Raw genomic sequence first — 26,138 nt, forward strand, 5'->3', positions numbered from 1 at the left:
AATGTACAGTGTAATATACAGTATGAACACTGGTAGGTGCTATTTAGTGTAGTGTTTGTTTGTCTTTTGTCTCGCACTGTTTGCACAAGATTGCACTTTATGTGGCTTGGACAAACTACTTTAATTCCTTAGCTCTGTGTTGTTCTGTGTATCTTTCTGTTTTCTATGTATTACCATCGTCCTGGAGACACGTCGTCTCCTGTCACTATGTACTGCGTCATCTATATGCGCTAGACACAAAATGTTCCGGGTGGAAATTGTGGTGACTTTTAGCTGTTGTTTTGTCCGTTCAGCAGCAGCAGCAGATATTTTGACACTGTAGTATGTGATAAATGTGCTGCTTGGTTTTTTGGTATAAAAAACAGGCCCCAGTCTCGAGATTCCACACACGGCACGCAAGCTAACTTTAAATAGCAGCCTGAGAGCTATCTGATCAGCGGCAATAGGAATTGAAACTGAAATCTGACACCACAACTTGAAGCCTGTGGTACGGTGCTAAGTGCTAACGCTAGCTGATTCCGCCGGCACTTTCTTTAACGGGTCTGCGACGATACAGCTAATATACATCCGAGGAGGAATAAGGAGGTGAGTAACAGCAGTTCTACAGCGTGGAATCGACTTCTGTTTAGTTCTCATGTAACTCTTAGATTGACGCTACCTTCTGGTTCCTAGTTAATGTAGGCGTAGAACTTTAAAGGACGTCAGACATTTGTTTCTTCATCAGTTGATTTAGCTGAGCTGCTAGCTGCTAACCGCGTCTGTTTTTCTCTGCTATGCTAGGTCTGTTACAGTTAATTATTAAGTCTATCAGTCGGTGTTCAGCGTTAATAATTTACTCTGCATCACCCAGAAACATTTAAAGGTAAGAACCCGTCATAATATATATATCTATATTTGCTAATGTTAACTTTTTGCTAAACCTGATTCTGTGTAGTTCTAAATGGTTGTAAAATTGCGCTAAATGTAGCTAGCTAAAAAAAAAAAAAAAAATGTCTGCTTGTTTCCGGTAGCTGTTATCTGAATTTGTGGGTTATAAGATGCCTCAGACGCGGCGGTCACAGACTTGGGCAGAGCTGAAACAAGCTGGAAACGACTGCTTTAAGACCGGACAATATGGAGACTCCGTCTCTTTGTACAGCCAAGCCATCGAGCTGCTGAAGAAATCGGGTAAGGAAGTCATTGTCAGCTAAACGGGCTAGCTAGGTATTCATTTGTAGAGTGAGTCAAGGCCGTTCAAATTCACGTTACTGCACCAATTGTATAAGTACAGTACAGTGTGTATATAGTGTGTCGAAATAACGTTAACATTTTACCTTCATGGTAAAGTTTGTTGACAACATTATCCACCGAAATGTATGTCTTAACCCATATATATTACTGAATTGTGTAAATATTGTATTCAGTTTATTTCATCATCATCATCATCATCACCATCATCATCACCATCATCATCATTATTATTTTTAAGAATAGCATCTAATGACCTTTTAATGTTGATGCAATCAAGCTCATGATGCGTATTGTTCTGCAAACAAAAACCTCTTATTGTGCGATAGCTTTTAAAACTTGTTGGAAATGAACTAAAATTCAAAAATTTCAGTTCAAGTTTATTTGTATAGCACTTGTAACAGTTGACATCGTCTCAAAGCAGCTTTACAGAACATAAACAGAGAACAAAAGGTTAATATAAAGATTAATATATAATACAAAAATTCAAGCTTAATATTAGATATATTTAAATGTGTTTGTATTTATCCCCAATGAGCAAGTCTGTGGTGACTCGGGTGAAAATACGTTTATGTAAAAATTATGTAAACAAAACAAAAAACCATAATATAATTAAGGTTATATACTGTTTGATTAATTGGGGTAATCTTCTTTTAATGTTTTGAAATAAGGATTTATATTAGTTCAAGACAGAAGAACAAGGACTTAGCTATATTTCTAAACTTTGTAGTTGGGAGTGAATGCATAGAAATGTATTGCATTTTTTCCCCTCAGGATCGAAGAGCCAGGAAGATCTCTGTATATTATATTCTAATCGGGCAGCTGCTTACTTGAAAGATGGAAATTGCAGCGAATGCATTAAGGACTGCTCAATGTAAGTTTCTCACTAAAGTATTTACAGTGCCAAACACAATGATTTTGACAGTATGTATTAGATTGTAAGTAATTTATGAGGCGCTGGAATGGATAAAAGGAAATTCAGTGCCTTTGTTCAGTTCTAAACTGCTTTTAGCACAGAAGCTGGTTGCACCAGTTAAACAGCAGCTCTAATGTTGTCTCAACCAAAATGTAAATTGTCATGCCATAAGCTACCCGACATGCACAATTCTGTGTTGTGCAAAACTGATTAAATGATTTAATTCTTGCTTGTGAAACTAGCTCTTAATATTTAAAACCATTCCTCAACTTATGTTTGTAGCAATAGACCTTTTTCCACACTTTAGGGTTCCGTGTGATGGAAGTTAGGATAGTAGGAAAAACATTCCCACAACATCACAATTTATTAATGAGGACAGTGATTAAAAAATACATTTGGCACAGTGTAGTGTTCTGAAAGAAGTGATTATGTGCAGACAGACATTTCTTGCTATTATGATTATCACTGTAAAATGGAATAGCACTTTTATTCAGTACGTTTTTGGATATACATTCTGCAGCCTCTTTATTATTTACACCTCTTCAAGTCATTCAGTTATCCAGTCAGTCTATCATATGTCACCAGTGCTGTGCATAAAATCTCACAGATCAGGTCAAGATAAATTACATATTAATTAGAACAAGGGAAAATGTGATCAAATTAATTTGATTGTGGCATGGTTGATTGTCAGAGGTAATGGTTCACCTTTTACCATAGGGCCTTTTTACACCTGGTCACTTCGTGTTTTCTCTGATCCGATAGCTATCCGATTTGTTAAAACTGTTCCATTTACATTAGGCCACACAAATGTGTCTTGGCGAATCGGATATCAAACCAATCTTTCTACTCCCACCCAAATTGCAAATATATTTGACCTCATTTCCAGGGTAATTGAAATGGAACACGCTTTGGTGTATGCGGTTTTCAGAATGCAATCAAAAAGAAGACGAAAAAACTTGTTACAACGGTTATGCTACAAAAAACCAACCCTGCGTGTCATCCATGTTATTTGTTTCTGGCACGACTCGAGGAGTATGTGACGTATGTGGCTTGAACTACTACATTCATATTCATATTCCAGTTTCATCTGAAATGCGTCCTAGACCACCTCCTGAAGTGGTTTGAACGATCGGATTTATATACGTCTCGAAAACGTTTCGGAGGGCATTTAAACCTGGTCTTTTTACTATCGGATAGCTATCGGATCACAGAAAAAAAAATGAAGTGAACAGGTGTAAAAAGCCCCATAGACACCCATGTGCAGAAAAGCATCATATAAAGCACAATACATCATGGAGTACAACAGCGCCAATAACAGTAATTTGAGCTTACACTGGGCATAGGCTTGCTAAAACCTGATTAAGAAAAGGACCAGAACATATTAAATGCTTTTCTACTACTGGTATAGTCACTGAGGTTAAATTTTTTTCCATTCTGATACTTGGTGTGAGCATTAACTGATGTTCATGCTCCTGTATGTTGGTTTTACACACAATGTGCTCCTTAGATAATTCCATGAATGAACAGATATTATATTTATGTGGTCATTGAGTATAGGTGTGATAATGCTTTAATAGAAAACGTATTTTTAAAAACTTTTTTTTTTTAAGTTTTTTTAAATTGTCGGTCAATTTAGTTTTTCCTCTGTATTGTGTGCAAAAGAATGAAAGCTTTACTCTACTGATAAAATAAGCTATTTGAATTTTAAATAAGGTCAAATAAAGCTAAATACTAGTTGCAGTAACACTACACTAAATAATGTGAACAATTATTTTGATGTCTATGATTTGAAAATTGCATGAATGGGCAGGGGTACCATTTATCCCGTTAAAGGGGTCAGTGAGTGTATATTTGCTTTGTTTCTTGCTTTTTTTTCAGTGTATTTTGGGTGTTGCTGGTCTAGGTTCTGATGGGATAAAACCAATATATCCGCACCCTGTATGTCCACATTAATATACCTTTCTTGTTGTTTTAATAGCTCTTTGGAACTGGTTCCATTTGGGATTAAATCACTTTTACGCCGTGCTGCAGCTTATGAAGCTATGGAGAAATACAGACAAGCCTATGTTGACTATAAAACAGCCTTACAGATCAACTGCAACCTGCCTGCAGCTTATGATGGAACAAACAGGTAAGGGTGTTATTAGTTATTATTGGACATACACACATGGACAATTGTTGGTACCCTTCCATTACAGAAAGAAAAACCCACAAAGGTCACTGAAAAAAGTTGTCTTATTTCACTGTGTACAGTGTCAGCTATATATGGTCGAAATAACATTAAAAGAGTCAATGACACTCCGGTACCTGTCGACAGGTATTTTGGCCCACTCCTTGTGAGCAAACTGCTCCAGCTGTCTCAGGTTTGAAGGGTGCCTTGTCCAGACAGTATGTTTTAGCTCTTTCCTTAGATGTTTAATACGATTTATATCAGTTCTCATAGAAGGACATGTCGGTATAATCCAGTGTTTTGTTCTAAGCCATTCTTGGGTGATTTTAGCGGTGTTTCCCTTGAATACCCATGACCTGTGTCTGAGACAAAGCTGAAAGACACCCTGTGCAAGATGCAGACCCAGATCATAACTGAGCTGCCTCCATTATTTTACAGTGGGTTCAGTGGACTTTGTTTTTGTGTGCTTCACTTTTGCGTCACTGAACATGGAGTTGATGTGACTTTCCAGAAAGCACCAGTTTTGTCTCTTCAAAAGTATCCATGTATTGGGGTTAACAAAAGTGATCACAGTCCTCTGTTCCAATGTATTTGTGTATAAATAATTATTTAATAATTAGACTAATCTGTCACAACTTGTGTAGAGGCATGCACTTTCACATCAATCGTAGCAAGAGCCTGCTGTAGGTCGTGTGATTGACGTTTTAATGTTTTTGGTGACTTTGGTGATTTTTTTTTTTTAAACCTTGCGGTCTCCTTTAGGGGTTAACTTGCTTGGACGGCCAGGGCATGTTGGCAGTTGTTTTTAATGTCCTCTACTTGTAGACTATTCTCTGGACAGTGGAATGATTTCAAATTCTTTTGAGATCTTTTTAATCCCTTACTGGATTCATAAGCTGTACAATCCTCTTTCTGAAGGCCTCAGACAGCTCTTTTGAGCTCACTATGGTGTTCACTCACACTTCAACAGTCTGGAGCACACCAAACTAAATGTCTGAGGTTTAAATAGGGCAAGACTCCTTCAAAATGCTGAGTAACAATGCTCTAATCATGTGTACCTAATGTGAGAGACCTGTGTGATTTTAGCTATTTTAAGTGGGAATAAATGCGGGGATGTTCAAATTTATTTCTCACCAGAAATAAATTACATTTTACAAAGTTTTTTCTTCAGTTTGAATGGTTTTATTTCTATTACTTGAATCTCTCAGTATTGAGATAAAAAATGTCCAAATATGTTAAAAACACAGGCTTTCATAGGGTGTCCTAATTTCTTCATGTGACTGTATACATACCACTACGAGCAATACTATTGGCAGTTAGCAAATGTTAGTGCACTTGATGGGTTGACGGAACATGGATGGTGCAAATTTATCACAAGACTGATAAATGCAACTGCTGTGCAAACATATCCATAATTAATGACCTTTGGACTCTCTTGATGGCCTGTTGAGATTATAATTTCCTTCCTGACAAGCTACAGACTTGTATTCTGCCTCTTCTAAATTCCTTCTCCTTAACGCTCAGCAGCTGCCACCCCACATTCAAGGCCAGAAACCAGTCTTTACTATTCCCCTTCCATCTACGCTTCAGTGATACGCCTAAGTGCTTCCTACCTGGAAGGTTGATCATATCATATGATGTGAAGGGGACCCACATCTGCTCCATGAAGACTCACTACTGGTGTCCCACAAGGCTCAGTACTTCTGTTCTTCCTCTTTTTGGTGATGTCATTATTCTTAAATGGGTTTTCATAGCACTGCTATGTGTATGACCCTCAACTCATTCTCAACTCCCTTCTCACAGACACTGCTGTTTGAAGGATAGCAATTTATCAGATCAACTTTATCCCAATAAAACTGCATTGCTGTTCATCCCCAGTGATCAACTTCACAACATGCATTGTTCTGTTCTGTGTAACTATGTTTAATAACAGTGGAAAATTATACTTCAAGCTATATTTATGAAGATATTCCTATCTATTAACTGAATGTTTAAATTTGACAGGTAATTGAATATTAAAGTTTGCTAGATGGCACATCCCTATTTTCAGACATAAATTGTAAATGGAAGCAGGGTTCAGGTTGACAAGTTGCAATTTCAATCATAATACAGTAAAATCAGAAAGCCACTTAACAGAACACATTGAAACATGCTTTTTCAAATAAAATAAATTTCTTTATCTTCAGAATGGTAAAAGCACTGACAGAGATGGATGGACCTTCCTGGCGAGAAAAGCTTCCTCCAATCCCGAATGTTCCCATGCCAGTAAAAGAGAAATTTTTGCAAACAGCAAACTCAACTGTGACTGCACAGCAGAACAACCTAAATGGAAATAAACAAAGTAAAATAATCTTTCCTGGGTTTGTAGCAATATGTATTAATTAAATAACACTGCCATTTAAGTTACCTAATCTTATCTTTATTTTCCTATACTTGTTTAACTTTCAGTGGGTGGTGATGAGAAAAAGGCCAAACTGCTCAAAGAGGAGGGAAATGCATTTGTGAAGAAAGGACAGCATAAAAATGCAGTGGAGAAATACACACAGTCTCTTAGCCACGATCCCACTGAGGTCACGTCCTATACAAACAGGTAAACATCATGGAATCTTTGTTCCAACATCTAACTAATTTCTGAAGTTTTGAGTATTCAGGATTTAAGACTAAAACAGGCCAACGTCAAAAAAAAAAAGTAATGATGGAATCTGTTTAAGTATCAGATGTAGAGAGGATGAATAATGTGGCTTTCCCTTCTGCATATTTCCCACCTACGGTTTAATTTTTGAATCCATTTTGCTCATAAAAGTCTCTCTCATATTATTTTATATATATATATATATAAAATAATATCACATCACCCTGCAAGTTTCCCTTTAGTTGGCACATACTGTAACAGCTGCCAGAGAATTTAAGTAAATATCAGGAAATAAAATCTAAAAGTTTAATGTATAGTCTCGTATTGATCCTTTAGATCTCAAACCATAATGGCAATTTTTTTTGTTCTTTTGCTTGAAAAGCCTAAATATAAATTCTATAGGTGTTAAAGCTAAAAATAAAATACCCTGTTTAATACAGATTTTGAGTGTTCCATTGTGAAGATTTCAGAGATGGTGAACATTGTGTCTCATATGTAGTGTAAAAAAAAAAGAGAGAGAGAGAGACTAACATTTAGAAAGCTATTAGGGACCTATATCTTCGTTTAGAATTGTGAAAAAGCTGGGTTTGTTTGACTATGGTTAATTTTAAAACCAATAAAACAAATGTGTAATCCAATTTATTTTTTACTCTTCTCTCTGTAAGACCCTAACTGTAATGTTTAACCCTGTAAAGTCTGACATGAAATAATTGAGAGAAAATTGTTTTTTGGAAACTGAAGCATTTACCGGGTATTGTGATATTTACTGTGATATTTTTTTTGTATAGTATTTGGTAAACAAAAATGTTTATTTTATAACAAAAACTGATTATTGTATTTGGAATGTTTTAAACATTTCTTGTTTTCTTTTTCCAAACAGAAACCTTTTTATGACTTTTTTATTTTGACATCAACATTGCACTTTTTTGACACATGAAATAACTAATGTAATTCAAAATTTCTTTGGTAAATATAATTGAAATCTGAATTGGTAAATATAACAGATTATGCTGCTCATTTTACATGTTCTATGTTTACTTATGTTCACTTAGGGCTTTGTGCTATCTTTCACTGCAAATGTATAAGGATGCACTAAAAGACTGTGGAAAGGCTCTTGAGCTGGATCCAGCTAACATTAAAGCCCTGTACAGACGTGCACAGGCACACAAGGAGCTTAAGGTAAGTAGGTATATGTATGTATGTATATGTGTGTGTATATATATATATATATATATATATATATATATATATACACACACACACACGTACACTCTCGCTTGAAAGTTTGTGAACATTTTAAATAAATAACCCATATCATATTCACAAGTCTGCCAGACAAGTCCTAAACAAAGTGAATTCAAATAAATGAGGCAAAAATATACTTTTACTTATTGAGAAAATGATCCAGGAGTACATATGTTACTGGCAAAATTACGTGACCCTTTAATTTTAGTATCTGTTTGACCACCTTGTGCCGCAAGAACTGCACATTTCTTTTGGGTTAAGGTTAGGACTTTGTCTTGGCCATTCCAAAACATATTTGTTTCTCTTTAATCATTCTTTGGTAGACAGATTTGGGTGCTTGCAGTCATTGTCTTGGTGTATGATCCATTTTCTCTTAAGATTCAGTTCATGATGTCCTGCCATTTTCCTTTAGAATTCACTGGAATAATTCTGAATTCATTGTTGCATCAATGATGGCAAGCTGTCCTGTCCTAGATGCAGAAATACAGGCCCAAAGCATGATACCACCACATTGTTTCATAGATAATATTCTTTTAATTTAGAACAAAAGGTTTTAGTTTAGATTCATTCATCCACGATTCAATTCGACTTTGGTATATATCTGTTCTTTAAATAAAAATAGGGCTCTCATCGACACCTGATTGTCATCCCATTGACTGCATTTGACCTTGAAATTAAATACTAATCCTAGAGGCTCACATACTTTTCCCACTCTCAAATATAATTATGAATAAAATATCTAAAAATATAATCTTTGCTTTACTATATATACATATATATATATACATATATACACACACACAGGTGCATCTCAATAAATTAGGTCATGGAAAAAATTTTCAGGAATACTTCCAAGACATTTACTGGACACTTTAATTGCTTCAGAAAAGTTCACAACAGATAATGAAATCAAAGGTTCACATACTTTAGTACATCACTGATATCTCAGTCTGGATGATATTTCTCAATAATTAAATGAAGTATAATATTTTTGGCGTATTTTTTTTATTGTGTTCACTTTTGATGTTTTTAGCCTTTATTAATTCAGAAATATAGGGATTTCTAAAGGTTTCACAAATTTAAGTTACGCGTGTGTGTGTATATAAATGTAATTTTTCTTTCCGTTAATTTATTTTTCTCCTCTTCAGAACAAGAGAACTTGTGTGGAGGATCTCAATAGCTTGCTAAAAATAGATCCCAACAACATTGCTGCACAGAAGCTACTACAAGAAGCACTGAGGATGAAATAACCTTTTCTTTTTGGCAATACCTTAAGTGCCTCAAGTTAACAATTCTCAGACCTGCACCACTTCTTTGACATTCACACTTGCTACTTAGAGGGACATTTTAGAAGTAACTAATTTCATATCACACCCAAATGTATTGAATGTTTCTCTTCTGTAAATTTATGCAGTGTTTTCCCAGAGGCACCTCAACACAATCAATATACTTCACAACCATTTGTCTTATTTACTGTATGGAAAAGCAAAGAGTTCTGTAAAAATGTCATGCAATTACTTTGTACTGTCATTCTTGAAGATTCTTAATTTTCTTAATTTAACAGTTTAGTCCATATGTTTCTTTTTGCATTTGGCTAGAGTAAGGAAATAATTATATATAAATATATAAAAATAGAACACAAGGACCCCCTCACTTATTTGCTGGCAAATAGCTTACAGTGACTTCTTGCTGGTTTTCAATAGCAACCCTAATAGTACTGCAAAATTTAAGTGCACATAGTCAAAAAAATACAGCTTAATTAAATTGAGTTATTTTGCAGTATATACGCAACGTATCCTTCATGTAATTTGTAATGTGCATGGTTGTATGAAATGTGTGCTGGTTTAAGACTGATACAATAACCACTGATCTCAACTTGAATAACAGACAGGGAGCAAATCTAGGCTAGGTGTTTTAATGCATACATAACTAAAACCTAGACCAGCGCATGTCATTTTACTGAATGCAAGTACATAATACTGCCACTTAAACAATATTTAGTATACAAGTCAAAACTCAAGCAAAACACGTAAATTTGGAACCGATAAAACTTTTATTTCACTTTAAATTGTTGTTTACACTTTTCCTGATTATAACATGTAAGGTGAAACTAGAACTGTTTAAAAGACATACACAAATCTAGTATTACGTCAATAACCAGGGTTGTACTGGGATTTTTTTTTTCTTTTTTCTTTTTAATTTGGGACTCTTAAGCTAGTCTAAATTTTTCACAACCACGTGCGCGCTAAAGCGATAAAACCATCACAGAAGCTAACTGGAGGCAGAATACTGGTCAGTAAAAACAAAAGCGATTGGAGATACCAGATATACAGACAGGCTCGGCTCCACATTCACTACTGTACGTTTTTTTTTTTCTCAAGCATAGAATAAATGCTGTTTGTTCAGCTATGGGGAGACATGTTTTACTTCAGTGCATGAACATTGTGTTCCACACCCAAGTAAAATGTTAATGACATGACAAGGTATTGTGACACTGAATGAGAAGACCTGGCTTAATCCCTTCAAAATCCATTGAGATTACTAATCATCTAAAACAGCTGAACTGTAATTTTTAAACTTGCAGAACTGCACCAGAAAATTCTGGCAAATGCAAACTATCTCTAACAGCCGAAAGCACAGTGGGTTTGTTCTCATGGTTTCCATAGAAACTAATTTATTCCAAGGCTGAGTGTATTCAGCGGCCAAGAAAAAGATGGAACAAATGCTCCACAAATAATGAGAATATCGTAAATTTCAGTCAGATCAGAACTAGAATGGATTCATAATGGCCAGAATTCGATTCATCTCAGCGGAAAACAAAAAGATTTTGCAGATAGGATGAAATAACAGGAAAAAAAAAAAACAATTATTTAACTGCTGTAAATGTTTTAAAGTGGGGTTACATTTCAGTTCACAACATCCTTTTCCACCTTAAGTAACTGTATATGTATTCAGCTATGCTATTTGTCTTTAAGAGGGACAAAATAAATTTTACTGTGTTTAACAGCACCATCTAACTGCCAATTGACAGTTCTTCAGGACAAACACTCCAGTTTTATGAAAAGGTCTATTACCTGCTGATGGAATGTTTAAGCTCATGGTTAAATTTGAGAACAACTGGAATGACAACCTCAGGTCCCTTTTATTTTCATTCTTAGACTCATGCAAAGTAAAAATTGCAAACATTGCATGACAACAGTAATGCATGTTAGTCAGTGTCACAATACAGTCTATTTACTTCCTTTCTGTATGAGTTGCGACAGAATTGTACTGCTCATACCAATAAAACTTTATTTCCAATTTAACCAGGAAGTAGGGAGGGGGCAATTAAGCATCACAGTGATTATTAAATTAAATGGACAGTTTAATAACCTTTTTGATAAAAACCACTGAGAAGACAGGAGAGAGAGGAATAAAGGATACTATAATGCATTACCTGATAGTGAACAATTACCTTTAAAAAACAAAAACAAAAAAAAAAAATTAGGCCACAATACCCCCTTATTCAACACCCCCTCCCCTCCTACAAGACATCCAAACACGTGTTCATCTCAGCCGTCAAAGAACCGAACATTACCCTGTGCCTTGATCTCAGAGGGGCAGAGACTTGTATGTCAGATACAATTCATGCTGCTCATCATACAGAAAGGCAAGTTAGGGTGAAGTGGATGGAGTAGGGAACTATGGGCTGTATGTGTAAGATCAAGAGTGTGGGTGGATTTAAACAGTGAAGTGCAATGCCTTTAATTCTCGCCCTCTCCAGCATCTCCCTCGTCACCCTGGTTTTCTGATGTCCACAGCTGAGGGAAAAGAAAGAAAAATGTGTTGGGTCAAGTTTTATTCATCATTGTATATACAGTAGATATGTACTGGATATAGGAAAGGATGCTTGGCAGTCAAAAATTCCACAAATTCTCCCCAGGCGACTCTCTCAAGCAAACTAAGGATTATTTTGTGGATGTTCAAATGAATGAACTAAGACAAAAATATTAATTCACATAGGACGTGCTGTAAGAGGAAAGTAATTGAGGAACATGAGGAAATGCAACATGTTCAGAATAATGTAAATGCAAAATGGTCCCTAAAAATAGGCTCATAAAAGCATGGTATAAAAGAGTGTGAGTGACGTGTGGGTGGTTGTTAAGGGGAGCGGTAGAGAACGTTTTTTCTTACAGTAAGGTTGTCCCTTAGTAGCTGCATGATCAGGGTGCTGTCTTTGTAAGAGTCCTCGTTCAAAGTGTCGAGCTCAGCGATTGCTTCATCAAAAGCCTATAAGCAAAAAACAATGCAAGGAATAGGTTTAGTCAAGAAAACACTCTTATGAAACTCCACAGACTCATCATTACCTTTTATATTTTCATTTTAAGAAATGGTTTACTTTAATTTTTCCCCCCAACTTACTGTCTTTGCCAAACTGCAAGCCTGCTCTGGGGTGTTTAGGATTTCGTAGTAAAACACAGAAAAGTTGAGAGCAAGCCCCAGCCTGATGGGGTGTGTAGGTTGCATCTCTTTCTTGCTGATGTCAAATGCATCCTGGTAGGCCTTTTGAGAGCTCTCGACCGTTGCTGTGCAATGTAATAAACAATTATGCAACAATGAAATTCCATGTAAAAAAATGTAAGAGAGAAAAAGGTTTCAGAAACAGTTTCTCAAAAAAATGAACATTTAATTTGACGTTATAGTAGGAGAATTGTAACCAGACCAAATTCTGTCTACAGATCTCATTTTCCAGTGTCTAATGTAAATTATTACCATGCCAATAATTTAGACTAATAGTTACGCAAATAAAGAAAACAAATAAATACTGCTTATACATTGATTAATTGTGTAATATTGTGCCACCAAAACAGCTTGCTGATGCATGGACTCCAAAAACCTCTGAAGGTGTGCTGTGGCATTGGCCACCAAGATGTTATAGCAGAAATTCCTGCAAGTTGCGATGTAGGGCCTCAGATGTTTGATTGGATTGAGATTTGGGCAATGTAGAGGCCAAGTAAACACCTCAAAGTCATGTTCCTCAAACCATTCCTGAACAATTCTTGTGCATTTTACTGCATCTGCCATTAGGAAATACATTTGTTGGAGACCAATTGCATCCCTTTTAAGGCAGTGCTTAGGTATGTGCGCCAATTAACTGGCTGTCTTCTTTGGACCACTTTTGGTAGGTACTATACACTGCATACCAGGACCACCTCATAGAACATGCTGTTTTGGAGATTCCCTGATTGTAATCTAGCGATTATAACCCAACCCCTGTTACTCAGAGCTTTGTGCATGTTTAGTTTTCTGGCTTTAATACAGCCCTTAAGATAACTGACTGTTCACTAATAGATCATTTATTTCGCATCAGTGGTTTCAATGTTACAGCTGATCGATACAGATCAATGGATAACATCTTTCTTGCAGGTCGTTTCTTTCTTGCACTTTAGTCAAGTGTTTCTGGATACTACTGCCTATATTTTACATACTACAGACAAGGTCCCTTTCCCCAGGACAACAATCATGTTTTCTATATGCAAAATGATCAACCATAACACTGAAACTATTTTAAGTTGAACAGTTGAAGAGAACAACATTGACTATCTTGCTACAATGGGACATCGTTTGTGCTGTTCCTGGTATGCAGTGTTTAGTTCCAACCAAAAGTGCTCCAAGGAAGTGCAAATAGTGAAAAAAGGTCTTGTGGTGTCAATGCCTCCAAGGGTCTGACCTGCTCTACTGGCACAAGGGGACCTACTCAATATCAGGCAGGTGGTTTTAAGGTTACAGCCAATCAGTATATAATTATGAGCAGTAGTCTCATATGGAATCATGTCAGCATACCTGGTCATTAGAATACAGCTGCTAACATTATAGCAAATCACCTTTGTGGTGCTGGTAGAACATTTAAGCATTCTACTAAACTGTTAGTTCATTTTCATAAAGCATTTGCTACACCTACAAAATGACTGAACAGGATGTCTGTATTTTACTTCTATATTTGACAAACATTCTACTTTCTTTACCATTACCATTGCAAAACAATAGGGAAAACAGCTCACTTTTTTTTGCATCGCCAGATGCCACCTCAGATAAGTATCTGTAGTAGTCTCCCTTCATTTTCAGGTAGAAGACTTTGCTCTCTGCCTGGCTAGCATTGGGTATGAGGTACTTCTCAAGAAGGCCCTGGGTGAACAAAGAAAAGAAACTTGGTGTCATAACAATGATGTTGAAATCAGACAATTCTTATTATTAGCCTTCACAAAACCGATCCTGGCTCTTATTAAAACAGCAATGGGACATGATTTCTAACACATGGACAAAGATTAAATCGGTAAGACACGGCTGATACATGTGAAAAAAACTTCATATGGACGGTTATAAAAATGTGTACACTGGACACATCATTCTGCTATATATATAATATTCTGCACAAGTTGACTGCCTACTTTGCTGGATCTTTTTATGGGGGCACCTGTCGATTAAGGTTCTTTGTCACACACTCACAGACTCCTCAGAAAAGGAAATTCAGTGATTAAATGTTAATCAGATTAAAGGTCTCTCTTTAATCTGATTAAGATGAATGTGAAAAATATTAGCTTTAATTATCTAGATACAAACAACCCTCCTTGAGAAGCTAGCAACTAGTCATGCAAAACTTGTTTTAAAAACCAACTCTTATACTGAACACACAATATGCTCAATATGAAATCTACAGAAAAAAAATAATTATAATGCTTAGCATGATTGCATACAGTGAGGAGAAGACAATATTCAGACACTTGGAACAGAATAGTCCACTTCAAATCTATGCTTGAATTTGTACTTTTATATACACCACACATGAGAACAAAAAGTATGTACTCAACCCATGTAAAGCAACTCCTTTTCTCCTTATTGCGTCATTGTTCTGACTGGTAGTAGCTTCTAATTCTACAACTTTGCTGCATTAGTATTTACACTTGTATTCACACTTGTATTCAGCATGTTACATGCACAACATGCGGCAAAGCTGATTTCTTTAGGTGCTGTGGGGTGTATACAGACTAACTTGAGCTAGGGTTAGAAAAAATTTTCATGCATATACTCAGCAGATATAAATAAAACATATGGTGTGTAGTTGAGGAATACAGGCACACAGCAACTTTACAGCAATTGTCCATAATAAAACATTTGTGTAAGAATACGGTTTTAATAGAGTCCTAAGTAAAATTGAGAATCCTCCAGAGAAGAAAGGTCCCGTAAATGGGCTTTTATCTAATTTGAGGCTCTCGTATTCTGCAAAAGTTATGTTCAGTGCCACATCTCAGACCCACATCAATACAACATCAAGAAATAAACCCGAGGACTAAGATGTTTCAACTATGAACAGGACAAATGAAGTATTTATTTAGTATGGATGTACATCTGATTCCTGTATATATGTACACATATAAAATGTATATATATTATATATATATATCTCCTCACAAAAAAAAAACGGAAAAAAAAAACCATAAAAAATCATTGTAAATCGTTTTATATGGGTAGAAGATTGTTGGGAGTTTGATTTGTAAAATCGTGTGAAACCAATAGAAACTTTCAATAAAACATTATTTGTTCCTCACACCATTTTTGTGGTGGCAGGTTATACCAGCCTCTACCACACTCTGCCACCATATTTCATACCTGTGGGAAACACTGTTCAGTCTTTTTTAAAAATAAACCAGTCACTTTTGGAGTCTGGCTTAAATGTTCATCTCCCCTGATTCGATCACTCTTTTCTCAAAAGTATGATGTCCCAGTGTCTTATCCAGTACCTTTTGCAGAGAAGCATCATCATATAAATGGTTCTCACATGTTCACCGTACTTCAGTGTGACCATGGTATTCCTAGGACTGTATTTGCAACCCTTCTTTCTCCAAAGATGAGAAGCTGAATTTCTCTTTATTTCCAAGAGTTCTGCTTTTGTTTAATCTTTTTTGCATAGTTCTTTTCTGTCCAAATGTTTATTTGCATATTTCACACACATCTCTCCACTTATTTTTAGCAGGGAAGTTTTACATGCAGTGTGAGGAATGTAGATGATATCCACCTGTATACAGTCAAAAGAGGGACAAAAGAGGTCTCTGCAGCTTTTTCCCCTGAGTGGTGTTGTCCTTGTGAAATAGGGGATGCTTCATCACCTTGACACCTGTTATAATTTGTCCTACATTTTGCAGAACAACCATGACATTAAAATCACTGACCGATGATGTGAAAAACGTTGATTGTCCTGTTACAATGGCACCCAAGGTGTGGGATATACAAGGCTGGAAGTGAACACCATGTTATCTGTGATTTGCTGAAAGCAAGAAAAATGGGCAAGCATGTGGATCTGAGACCAAATATTGATGGCCAGAAGACTGTGGTGGTTAGTACCTATCAAAAGTGGTCCAACAACAACCGGGAAACCAGCAATGGGGCCATGGGTGACCAAGACTCACTGATGGCGGGGGTGGGGGGTTTAGGGGGAGACATGCCCTGTGGCAATACAAAACTTAATGGTTTCATCTCAACCCAAATCAGGAATCTGCTGATAATGTCATAGTGCCAGATATCACAGCAGAGCTTAAGAGGTCTTATGAAGTCCATGCCTCAACAGGTATGTTTTGGCAGCAAAAGAGGGACCTAAACAATATTAGGCATGTGGTTTTCATTGGTCTTTCTTTATATATATATATATATATATATATATATATATATATATATATATATATATATATATATAACCCCGTTCTGAAAAATATGAAGGAGAATTGTGTTCATAGGGTAATTATGTGTAATAGTTCTGAAAACATATGGGAACATTTCATTCTTTATGCTTACAAACAATTCTTCATATTTATTAGTACCAAGAGACGTTAACCACGTAAAATGCTTATATCTGACAATATCTGGGTTATATTAAATTAATGTTTTCTATTAGCTATATTCAATTGAAGTTCAGGCCAATTAAAAAAAAACTAAAGTCCTCAGAAAAAAGTGCACCCTCCTTCAATAGATTTTATTTATCACTGCTCCTCACCAAGATCTGTTTAAACAACCGTAGTTGTCAAACAAAAATCCACTTAGTTTTGAATAACAGAATTCAATAAGTAATTTTTTTTCCCTAGACCCAACATTCAGAAACCATTTGGGAAAATATAAGTACACCCCATTATTAATTTATATGTAATGTAGCTATGGTAGCTTAGGAAAGCTAAACTCAACAATTTCAGTGTCTTATATTACATTTTTCTTTGTCCAGCTTTACAACATTGCTTCAATTCCTTGATGATTGAGGGCATTCAATGTTTCTGCATCTGTTAATGCACAGCTCTCTTAAGATCCTGCCACAGAATCTCCATGGGGTTAGGGTCGTGACTGACTTGGCCAAACAAACATCTTGATGTGTCGCCTTTGGCCATTTAGATGTTGAATTGCTGGTGTGCTTGGAAGATTTTGGCTTTACTTAAACTGCTAGTGTGATGGACTTTACTTTATACAAGAATATTCTTGAGACAAAATAGAGTTAATCATTGCCTCAAAAAAAGGCAGCATCCATCCTCCATGATGTTTGACAACTGGTATTTGTCTCTATATCTTTTTGTTGTCAAAAAGTGCATGATGACTAAACTTAACTTTGGTCTTGTTAGGCCAAAGGATACTGTTACAGAACTATTTTGGTTTGTTCAAATGCAATTTTGAATGCAATATTCTTTTTGGAGAGAAGTCTTTATCTTTACATATCTGAACATAAAACATTTGCTTGGATGTCCACTCCTTGAGGGCTCTACATTGGCCATGGCCAATGTCCTTTCTTCTTGGCATTATGCACACACACCCAACCAAAGTGCAAAAAACTCTGCTTTTATACAGGTAAAAACACTTGAATCTTAATTAATCTTGTGCATTTCATTGATAACACCTGGCTACTAATTATTCTCAATGACTGGAAGTAGGACGATTCTAATAAATTTCACTTCCTGATTGTTGAATGACGGCTTTTTCTTTTGCAGAAAAATGACAATATATTGAAATCGATTGGGTTGCTCCCAGCCCAAGGTAATTTCACTTATATAATGTCTTAAGGTTGTGCTGTCTACCCCATTGCCATGACTATTTCACTTCACTGCATATTGTAAAGTAAGCTCATATATACACACACACACACACACGTATACACACACACACATATATATATATATATACACACATCAAGTCATTACAAATCCTGCTAAACAGGTGACTAAGAGTAATGGAAGACCATTATTTATTGTGATATGAATAATGTTGGCATATTCCTGGTCTAAAAAACACGCTCTCATGCGTAACTCTTATTTAGCATTCCTCACCAGCACATCATTGCAGATTTCCTCCAGCTCAGACTCAATTTTCTCACGGTATTCACGCGCCATCTGCTGCTTCTTCTCATTGCCCTCTGTCTTCTGCTCGATGCTGGAGATGACACGCCAGGAGGAGCGGCGAGCGCCCACCACGTTCTTGTAGGCCACAGACAGCAGATTGCGCTCCTCATTGGACAATTCAACTCCACCTTCAGTGACAGCCTTCATAGAGGCTGCCATGTCATCATAGCGTTCAGCCTGTTCGGCCAGCTTAGCCTTCTGCACAAGGTCACTCTTATCCATGTCGATACTGTTAAGAAGAGACCAACTTTATATTAAATCACATAAGATAAAGAATATGACCAGACTTCCTAGAAGTTATAATACTTAAGTAAAATAAATAAATAATACAATACTGCTGTTAGCATTACCAAAACAGGTAATTTTCCAGATTTAGACTTTATTTATTATTGGTCACCTGAAAACTAAAAGATAATCGTATTACAAAAGTCCGAACTTAGTTTATAGTGAGACAATTCTGATATGATCATGCATGCTTTTGATTTTGTTGTACCATGTGTTACTAGAGAGTAAGCAGTGACTGAATAGTCATGTCCCCCAGCAAAGAAAGAAACTCAAAGTTGGTTGATTCCTGTAATGTGTGGGAGATGGAAAAGCAAGGATGCAGAAGAAGGGTTTTGTTTTCCGATTTTTTTTTTTTAAACAATGACAGTGCACAAACAGGCTTAATAGATTGCTGAAATGTTAAGTGAGCTTATAGTGGATTTGTATTTAGATATTTACAGTTTCATCAATGTAGACAACCACATATGTTCATTTTTGCAAGTCTGTAATTGTGAACAAGAGCAACAACAAAAAATTTGCAAGATTTGCAGTCTGAAATCACTGCATAAAACAGTAGAACAGTTTCAATTTGCACTGATCATTGGCCATAGACATTGTAGCACATGACCTCACACATGCACCTGAAGCACAGCAGGTCTACAGAATATAAAGTAGAGAAACGGTGTTGGGCAGGTAAACTGTGAAGAAACAAATTAGCTCTGAACTGCAGATATATTACTAAACAAAAGTATTTGTGAAATTAATTAATGGCGCAAAAGAGTTTTAGATGCATGCATGGTCTCATTCAAAACTAGCTTCTGCATTACACAGAGGATGTTGATAAAGTCTGGTTTCCATCAAGTTCCATCCCCACCACAACCCTAATAATGAAAATATTTGGGTTTGAGGAGTATCAGATGACAGAAAATGTTAAAATTAATTTCCTGATATTTACATCTAGAAGTGTTACAGAACATGGCCTTACTGACCACTCAGATTTACAGCTACATATTTTAGGCGACTTCCTGCAAATAAATGGTTTGCAGGTGGAGGCTCTCTGTCACTGACTGTTGTGTTAGACTTTCTTCATCACAGCTCACAAAATCTACTGCTGATTTCTATGTCTGGCCTGTTTGATGTCAGTACACCTTTTATCCCCCCAGAACATTTTTGTTCAAATTGTTATACTGGCTAAGCCCAGTGCTTGGGAAATGGCGCCAATCAATTTTCACTCTCTTTTCAGATTCAAAATAGCTTGCATTTCTCCTGTAGGCAGATCTCAGGTTTTCATGCTGGTTTATCCTTTTTGACAACAAGTGCAGCCTACACAGGGCTGGGATTAAACAAATGGTGTCATGTTCCAAGTTGTTTAACACACACAAATTTTAAGCCTTGCCATTCCAATACTTTCAGGGGAGACTGTTCAATGGGCTCGCTTACTGAATATCTTAATATAGTTATGTAACTATATACTTGTCTTGTAAATTGACAAGTAAACAAGAATGCTAGCTGTCACAATGGACAAAAAAGGTTTCATTTACCTCTGCTTAAAGAAATTAAGATCTTGAATCAAGAAACCAGTGAGGGAATTACTAATGTGAGATGACAGATGGAGAGCAAGGGTTCCATGGTATCAGTGTCAAACTTTAAAACAAAATGAACAGTGATGATCAACTATTACAAACACATGATATATCATTGTTTAGACAATGTTCATGAAAATTATTATAATAGGTCTTCATAAATAAAAACTAGCATTTCATGCCTACATTTTTAAAAAAAAAAAAACAGTTTTATGATTCCTAAATATTTAAAGTCTGATATAAAGTCATGAGCCAACAGTGAAATACAGAATGCTTCATATTGACTTAAATCACATTTGATGGATGGGAAGTATGGGGACACTTTACAGTTTCCACTTCGGCACACCATGCATAACTTCTGTTTTGATTTGAGGAATTATGTCCATTTGTAACCATTCATTTGTGCACAGCATAAGGGAAAAAGTGGAACTTATAACCAGAACCAAGATTATTAACTGCCAATTAATGTTCTAATTTCCTAACTTATTGGATTATAAATTCATGGTTATATTTAATTCCTGATTAACTATCTAGAGTTTTTAACAATGTGGACACTGTCAGAAAATGGCTTTAAAACAAACAAACAAAAAAAAGTTTGATCCCTTCTGAAAAAGTCAGACATGACCATGTGGAAAAAAACAAAACAAAAAACTTCCATGAGATGACATGAATAAACTTGTGAGGAACTTGTGTCCTCTTTTGGGGACATCTTTACTACACTATCTGGAAAAACAATGTTTTACCACACTACATTCAGTTAATATTGAAGGTGCTGGGAGGACCAAGTCAATTGCTCAGATAAAAATGTTCACCTTCACACAAATGACAGGTAAAATAAATTCAGCATTAGTGTTTGGGTAAAGAGACATGCAGGGGACAGGCAGTTTGATCCGTTGCTTAATGCAAATTATCTTAAGAAAGACTTTTGTAATAAGAATTTACTTAAGTGCTAGAAAAAAAATTATGCATCATTTAAACCAATCCAACTACTTGATAGATGAGGCATGTATCAGAATAATTTTTAACACAGCCCATGTCTACCGAGTACTAATACTATACAGAAAACTCCAAGATATGTGGTTATTTGATCATCATCTTAATCTAGGGTTAAATTAATTCATTAATCAATAAATGAAGTAGGGTTTATTTCCATCAGGATGCAACATTACAGGATACCATTCTCAGATGTTATTACATACCCTAAAAAAAAAAAAACACCAATATCTTGGCATTTTTAATGTGCCAACATACAAAAAATTAAAAAAATTGTTAAGTAAAATCCCTCCTTCCCTTTTTAGAGTATCAGGTGTAGATAAGGACCATAGTTCAGGCATTTAACTACTCATGATGAACTACTCATCATTAACACTTAAAGTGCTACACTAAAATATATATATATATATATATCTTTAGTTGATCACCATAGAATAATCACCTGTAGCAAATATAGTCCCATGCAACTTGAATCAGGCAGAAAGTTAAGATAAAATTGTTATAACAATATATTATCTAAATATATATAGTGGGTAGACTATAAAATGAAATAGCCCAATTTGTTAATGTGTCCCGGTTGCCCAGCAATGGGATGGAGTCCTATCCAGGATATATTCCCACCTCAAGTGTTCCCAAGACAGAATAAAGCAGTTATTGAAACTTAATTCTGAATATTGAAAACTGAATAAGCTGTGGAATAGCTTGCCACCACCAGTCAGAACTGCTTCTATGTTCACTGAATTTAAATCCATGTTAAAAACACACCACCTTTCCTGTGTTTTTAATTGTTGGTCATTTGTATGTGTGCTTATATTTATGTTCTTTTTTAAGTTATTTTCTATGTACAGCACTTTGGCCAGCTCAGGCTGATTTTAAATGTGCTTTATAAATAAAATTTAATTGAATTCATTTATTTCTCTTGCAGTTGGTAGTAAAGTGATCATAAAGGCTAATTATGACCACTCATTACAGCTGTTAAATGAATCCAATCTTATGAATGCCATGTCACTAGAAGTTCTACAAAGCAACACAGATAGATAAGATATATACAGTAAATGTATACTGTACATTTAATATTTATTTGAAAGTGTGAGCAATTATGCTTAGGAAAAATGCATCTGACATTTTTATAAACTGGATCATGTCAAAAGGAGTTTAGAAAAAAAAGACTGAAATACTTTGGTTCACGAAAACAATTACCTAAAAAAGTTGCCCACTGTGAATATAAAAGTGTAAACTAACAACATTGAATATTTTAAAATTGGATATTAGATACCACTGTGTGGTGGTAATAATGTGACTATATTCCAACCCACCCTTACCTGGGGTATTTTAAACATTGACAAAACGTAAAGCTACAAAAGCAAATACATTCTCTCAGTATATCGAACATAGCGCTCTGTAGCAGCACTGAGGACAGGCTGTGATCGGCCAATGATGTAATCGTTCCTAGGCATTTGGGTATTAGCTAAGGTGTTTGCATATCCCTGACAACGCCCAGGGCGGCGGCTACTCGTACAAATCAGCTCAAATTCTTGCCATTAACGTTAAAATTATTAGGTAAAGTAAAAGTAGCAAAATACTAAATCCGGAAACTGCTATTAGCACAGATGTGCTGGTGTTAGCTGCTATGACAAAACGAAATGAAAATCAGACACAAACGTGTCAATTGAAAAATACTCACATTAAAACGCAGGTAGATTTTAAACGCGATAATGTTAGTTTTATAGCAGCCACAGCGGCCCAAATAAATGTCGAATTACCGGCCTAATTATTCCGTAAACCTATATATCTGTATTACAAATGATTTGGGATATTTTGTGTAAACCCGTTATGGTTTAGATCCGCTGTTTTCAATTCAATCTGGTTTGTAATGCAGTTGAATTGTTGGCTACCGTATTGAAACCACCAGCTAGTTAACACCGCAGTGCAGCTCGTTCAACTCCTCTGCTATTTGTTAGCACGCAGGCTAACAAAATAGCCTCCCGTAAAAATCGGCCAACTAGCTACGCCCTCTCTCGTCTTCCCATACGAAATTTGCTAAAATAAAAGAACAAAACACGCATCTACTAAAAGGTCTTATATTTGTAAAACATTTAAAAGGCATCAATGGCAATAGTTAAATGTGTTTTTGTCAATATACGATAAAGGCCCTGAACATTGCCCCGCAGTAAATTTCTGTCGATAACGAAGGCCATTAGCTAGCTAGCCTAATAGCTTTTACGACGAGCAGGGAATAAATCTTTCCATCCATTTGCTAACGTTTGTTTACTGGTGTGACGTACTGTAAGTAAAAACAGAAGGTGTATCGCTCGAACCGATAATTATATTTGACATTTCAGCGACAACAAATACTCGCCATTCATCACACGCTTCGGCCTAAAAGGAGTCCTTGTACCCAGCCCCAAACCTCCTTCCGCCATTGACAACATACAGAGGCAGATATGAAACTGTCTACCTCTCGATATATTGGCAAAGTATACAATCTGATAACAAGTCGAATTAATGTGCAATGAAACTTACATTTAAATATATTTCGATTCCTACTTTAAGTCTCTAAATGATTGGAGTATCAATCCGTCCTCCGTTTCGCTGCTCAGGGAATTCAGGGCAGTACCACTTCCGCCTGCGTTAACACTTCCGCCTCCTCTAAGCTCCACCCCGGCCAGTATCCATAGTAACCACAATCCGGGGTTTCCGAGGCATTCTACAGGGCCATTGACGTCACGATGTCTATGGCAACCATCATAATATGACGTAATTAATCACTATAGTAACTGTTGCCAGGAGGTGGTTGACAGTTTGGCAAATGCAAAATGGCACACAAAACGATAGGTTTGGGCTTGGGCTAAATAATTTAGCACTATATACATACATACATACATACATACATACATGCATACACACACACACATATAATAATATACTACATATATACATACATATGTATGCTGTTGTATGCTATATACGTATACTGGTTGTTAACACCACCCCATCCCCTAACAAATATAATATGTCTGACAAATCTAATGCTGATTAAAAAAATAAAATAAAGGTAATTAAAAGTACAACTTAATCACATTGGTCTAACCATACAGTCCTCTAGACTTGTCAAAGATTATGCATTTCAGTTATCTATGCTAAAGTATCTTGTATAAACATTGCAAAAAAAAATTAGAATTGGCAAAACTTCAGACCGAACCAATGTAAAGGCCAAGCCCTACACCTGATGACTTATTAATACATGTATTATACTATATAGCTAAAGCTTTATGGCACCTGACCACATACACCCATATGTGCTTGCTGAACATCCCATCCAAGATTTAGTGCTTCTTTTCTGTTATATTAACCTATGTTATCCATGTTTTTATTTGTGTTATCCATTTGGTTTTAGCTTGTGCTGAGTTTTTCCCCACTGCCGAAATGTTTATAGAATTACAGGTACACTGCTACAATGGTGCTCTTAAGTTGAGGGATCTGCAAGAATGTATGATTGTTAGTAATAGTAAAAAAAAAAAAAAAAAGCTGCAGTTGTCAATTTCTTTTAATAATTATTATCAGTTACTCATATTGCCTCGATGCCCACTGACGCACAGGTTCCCCGTGACCCGAGAAGTGCGGATAAGCGGTAGAAAATGAATGAATGAAGGAATGAATGAATTACTCATATTACTGATATGGGTGGACGACGTGACAGAGATTCAAAATTTAAGCCAAATGTCTCTGATGCCCTCTAGTGGCTGACTAAAGTTCAATTAATTGTAAATTATTATTTTTCCCAATATTTTTTTCGTACACTATCTGCGTTTTATGAGTTATTTACTGACAAAATTGTATGGTTCTCATTTCGTGTGTGTGTGTTCTGTGTCTGGTCGGGGATGCTTTTGTCTTTTTGTATTGACTTTTGTGTATTGTCTTGTATTATTTGCTTGCACTGTCTTTTTGACTGTTTGCACCAGTTTGCACAGATGCACTTTATTTGGATTTGGCTAGGACTGACTTACTTAAGTCCTTAGCTCTGTTTTTGTTTTATGTCACACCATGGTCCTGGAGAAAAGTTGTCTTACTTCACTGTGTACTGCAACAGCTTTATATGGTTAAAATGAAACTTTTGTTAGGGAGTGGAAAAGGAAATTTTTCTCTTGGGACAATGATATCAAAGGTATTTGCTAATATCTCCTGGATAAATCTAGTGTTGCACAAAATTAAACCACACCTAACTGATTGAACAGTACTTCAGGGTGTGGCAATGGGGGTGTAAAATATAAACACCTTGTTGAACTTTTTGATGTCCACACTAGTAGTATTAGACTATTTTGTGCTTGAGTATTACTCAGAATGCTTATATTTTTACTTTACATTCCAAAGTACGGATTATAAATCACAAAAATTTCTTCTCTCCTCCAGCCAATCACTTTATTTTATATTTCGATTGAGCTGACCCATTTTAGCACCCAGTCATTTGTTTCTACTTCAATCAAAACCTTCAATATACAAAAATCAATCAAGAATCATGGAATAGCTATTGTTTATCAAGAATCATCATGCTACAGATATATGTACCCAATAAAAAGTTTGATATTATAAAGTAAGCAAATATTTGTATACAATTAGATGTCTTTATTTAATTTGAAAAAAGCATAATATGCTGTGCTTGGCTAATTTACTAATATTAACTCTGTAGTTAATTAAATTTCCC

General features: G+C 35.8%; 2 protein-coding genes across 4 annotated transcripts; one reads left to right on the forward strand and one right to left on the reverse strand.

Moving 5' to 3' along the window:
* Positions 1-334: 334 nt before the first annotated feature.
* On the forward strand, positions 335-10,573 carry tomm34 (translocase of outer mitochondrial membrane 34). 2 transcript variants are annotated; one of them, XM_027147149.2, is made up of 9 exons: positions 335-585; positions 781-862; positions 1,038-1,167; positions 2,002-2,101; positions 4,122-4,274; positions 6,500-6,654; positions 6,762-6,903; positions 7,998-8,124; positions 9,339-10,573. In XM_027147149.2, exons 3-9 carry the CDS (start codon positions 1,038-1,040, stop codon positions 9,438-9,440), a joined length of 909 nt encoding a protein of 302 aa, XP_027002950.2. In that variant the 5' UTR covers positions 335-585; positions 781-862; the 3' UTR covers positions 9,441-10,573. The 2 variants fall into 2 exon arrangements, with proteins under 2 accessions (XP_027002950.2, XP_027002948.2); XM_027147147.2 differs by having other exon boundaries at positions 345-585; positions 1,011-1,167.
* ywhaba (tyrosine 3-monooxygenase/tryptophan 5-monooxygenase activation protein, beta polypeptide a) lies at positions 6,467-24,451 on the reverse strand. Of its 2 annotated transcripts, XM_047814210.1 has the most exons (7): positions 23,960-24,451; positions 18,525-18,825; positions 14,232-14,355; positions 12,592-12,755; positions 12,364-12,459; positions 11,932-11,990; positions 6,467-6,635 (listed from the first exon to the last, which is right to left on the reverse strand). In XM_047814210.1, exons 2-6 carry the CDS (start codon positions 18,816-18,818, stop codon positions 11,934-11,936), a joined length of 735 nt encoding a protein of 244 aa, XP_047670166.1. In that variant the 5' UTR covers positions 18,819-18,825; positions 23,960-24,451; the 3' UTR covers positions 6,467-6,635; positions 11,932-11,933. The 2 variants fall into 2 exon arrangements, with proteins under 2 accessions (XP_047670166.1, XP_027002955.1); XM_027147154.2 differs by lacking the exon at positions 6,467-6,635 and having other exon boundaries at positions 10,225-11,990; positions 23,960-24,450.
* Between the last annotated feature and the right edge of the window lie 1,687 nt (positions 24,452-26,138).

Source organism: Tachysurus fulvidraco, chromosome 5 (genome assembly GCF_022655615.1).
Source record: "Tachysurus fulvidraco isolate hzauxx_2018 chromosome 5, HZAU_PFXX_2.0, whole genome shotgun sequence".
In the NCBI taxonomy this organism is placed as follows: domain Eukaryota; kingdom Metazoa; phylum Chordata; class Actinopteri; order Siluriformes; family Bagridae; genus Tachysurus; species Tachysurus fulvidraco.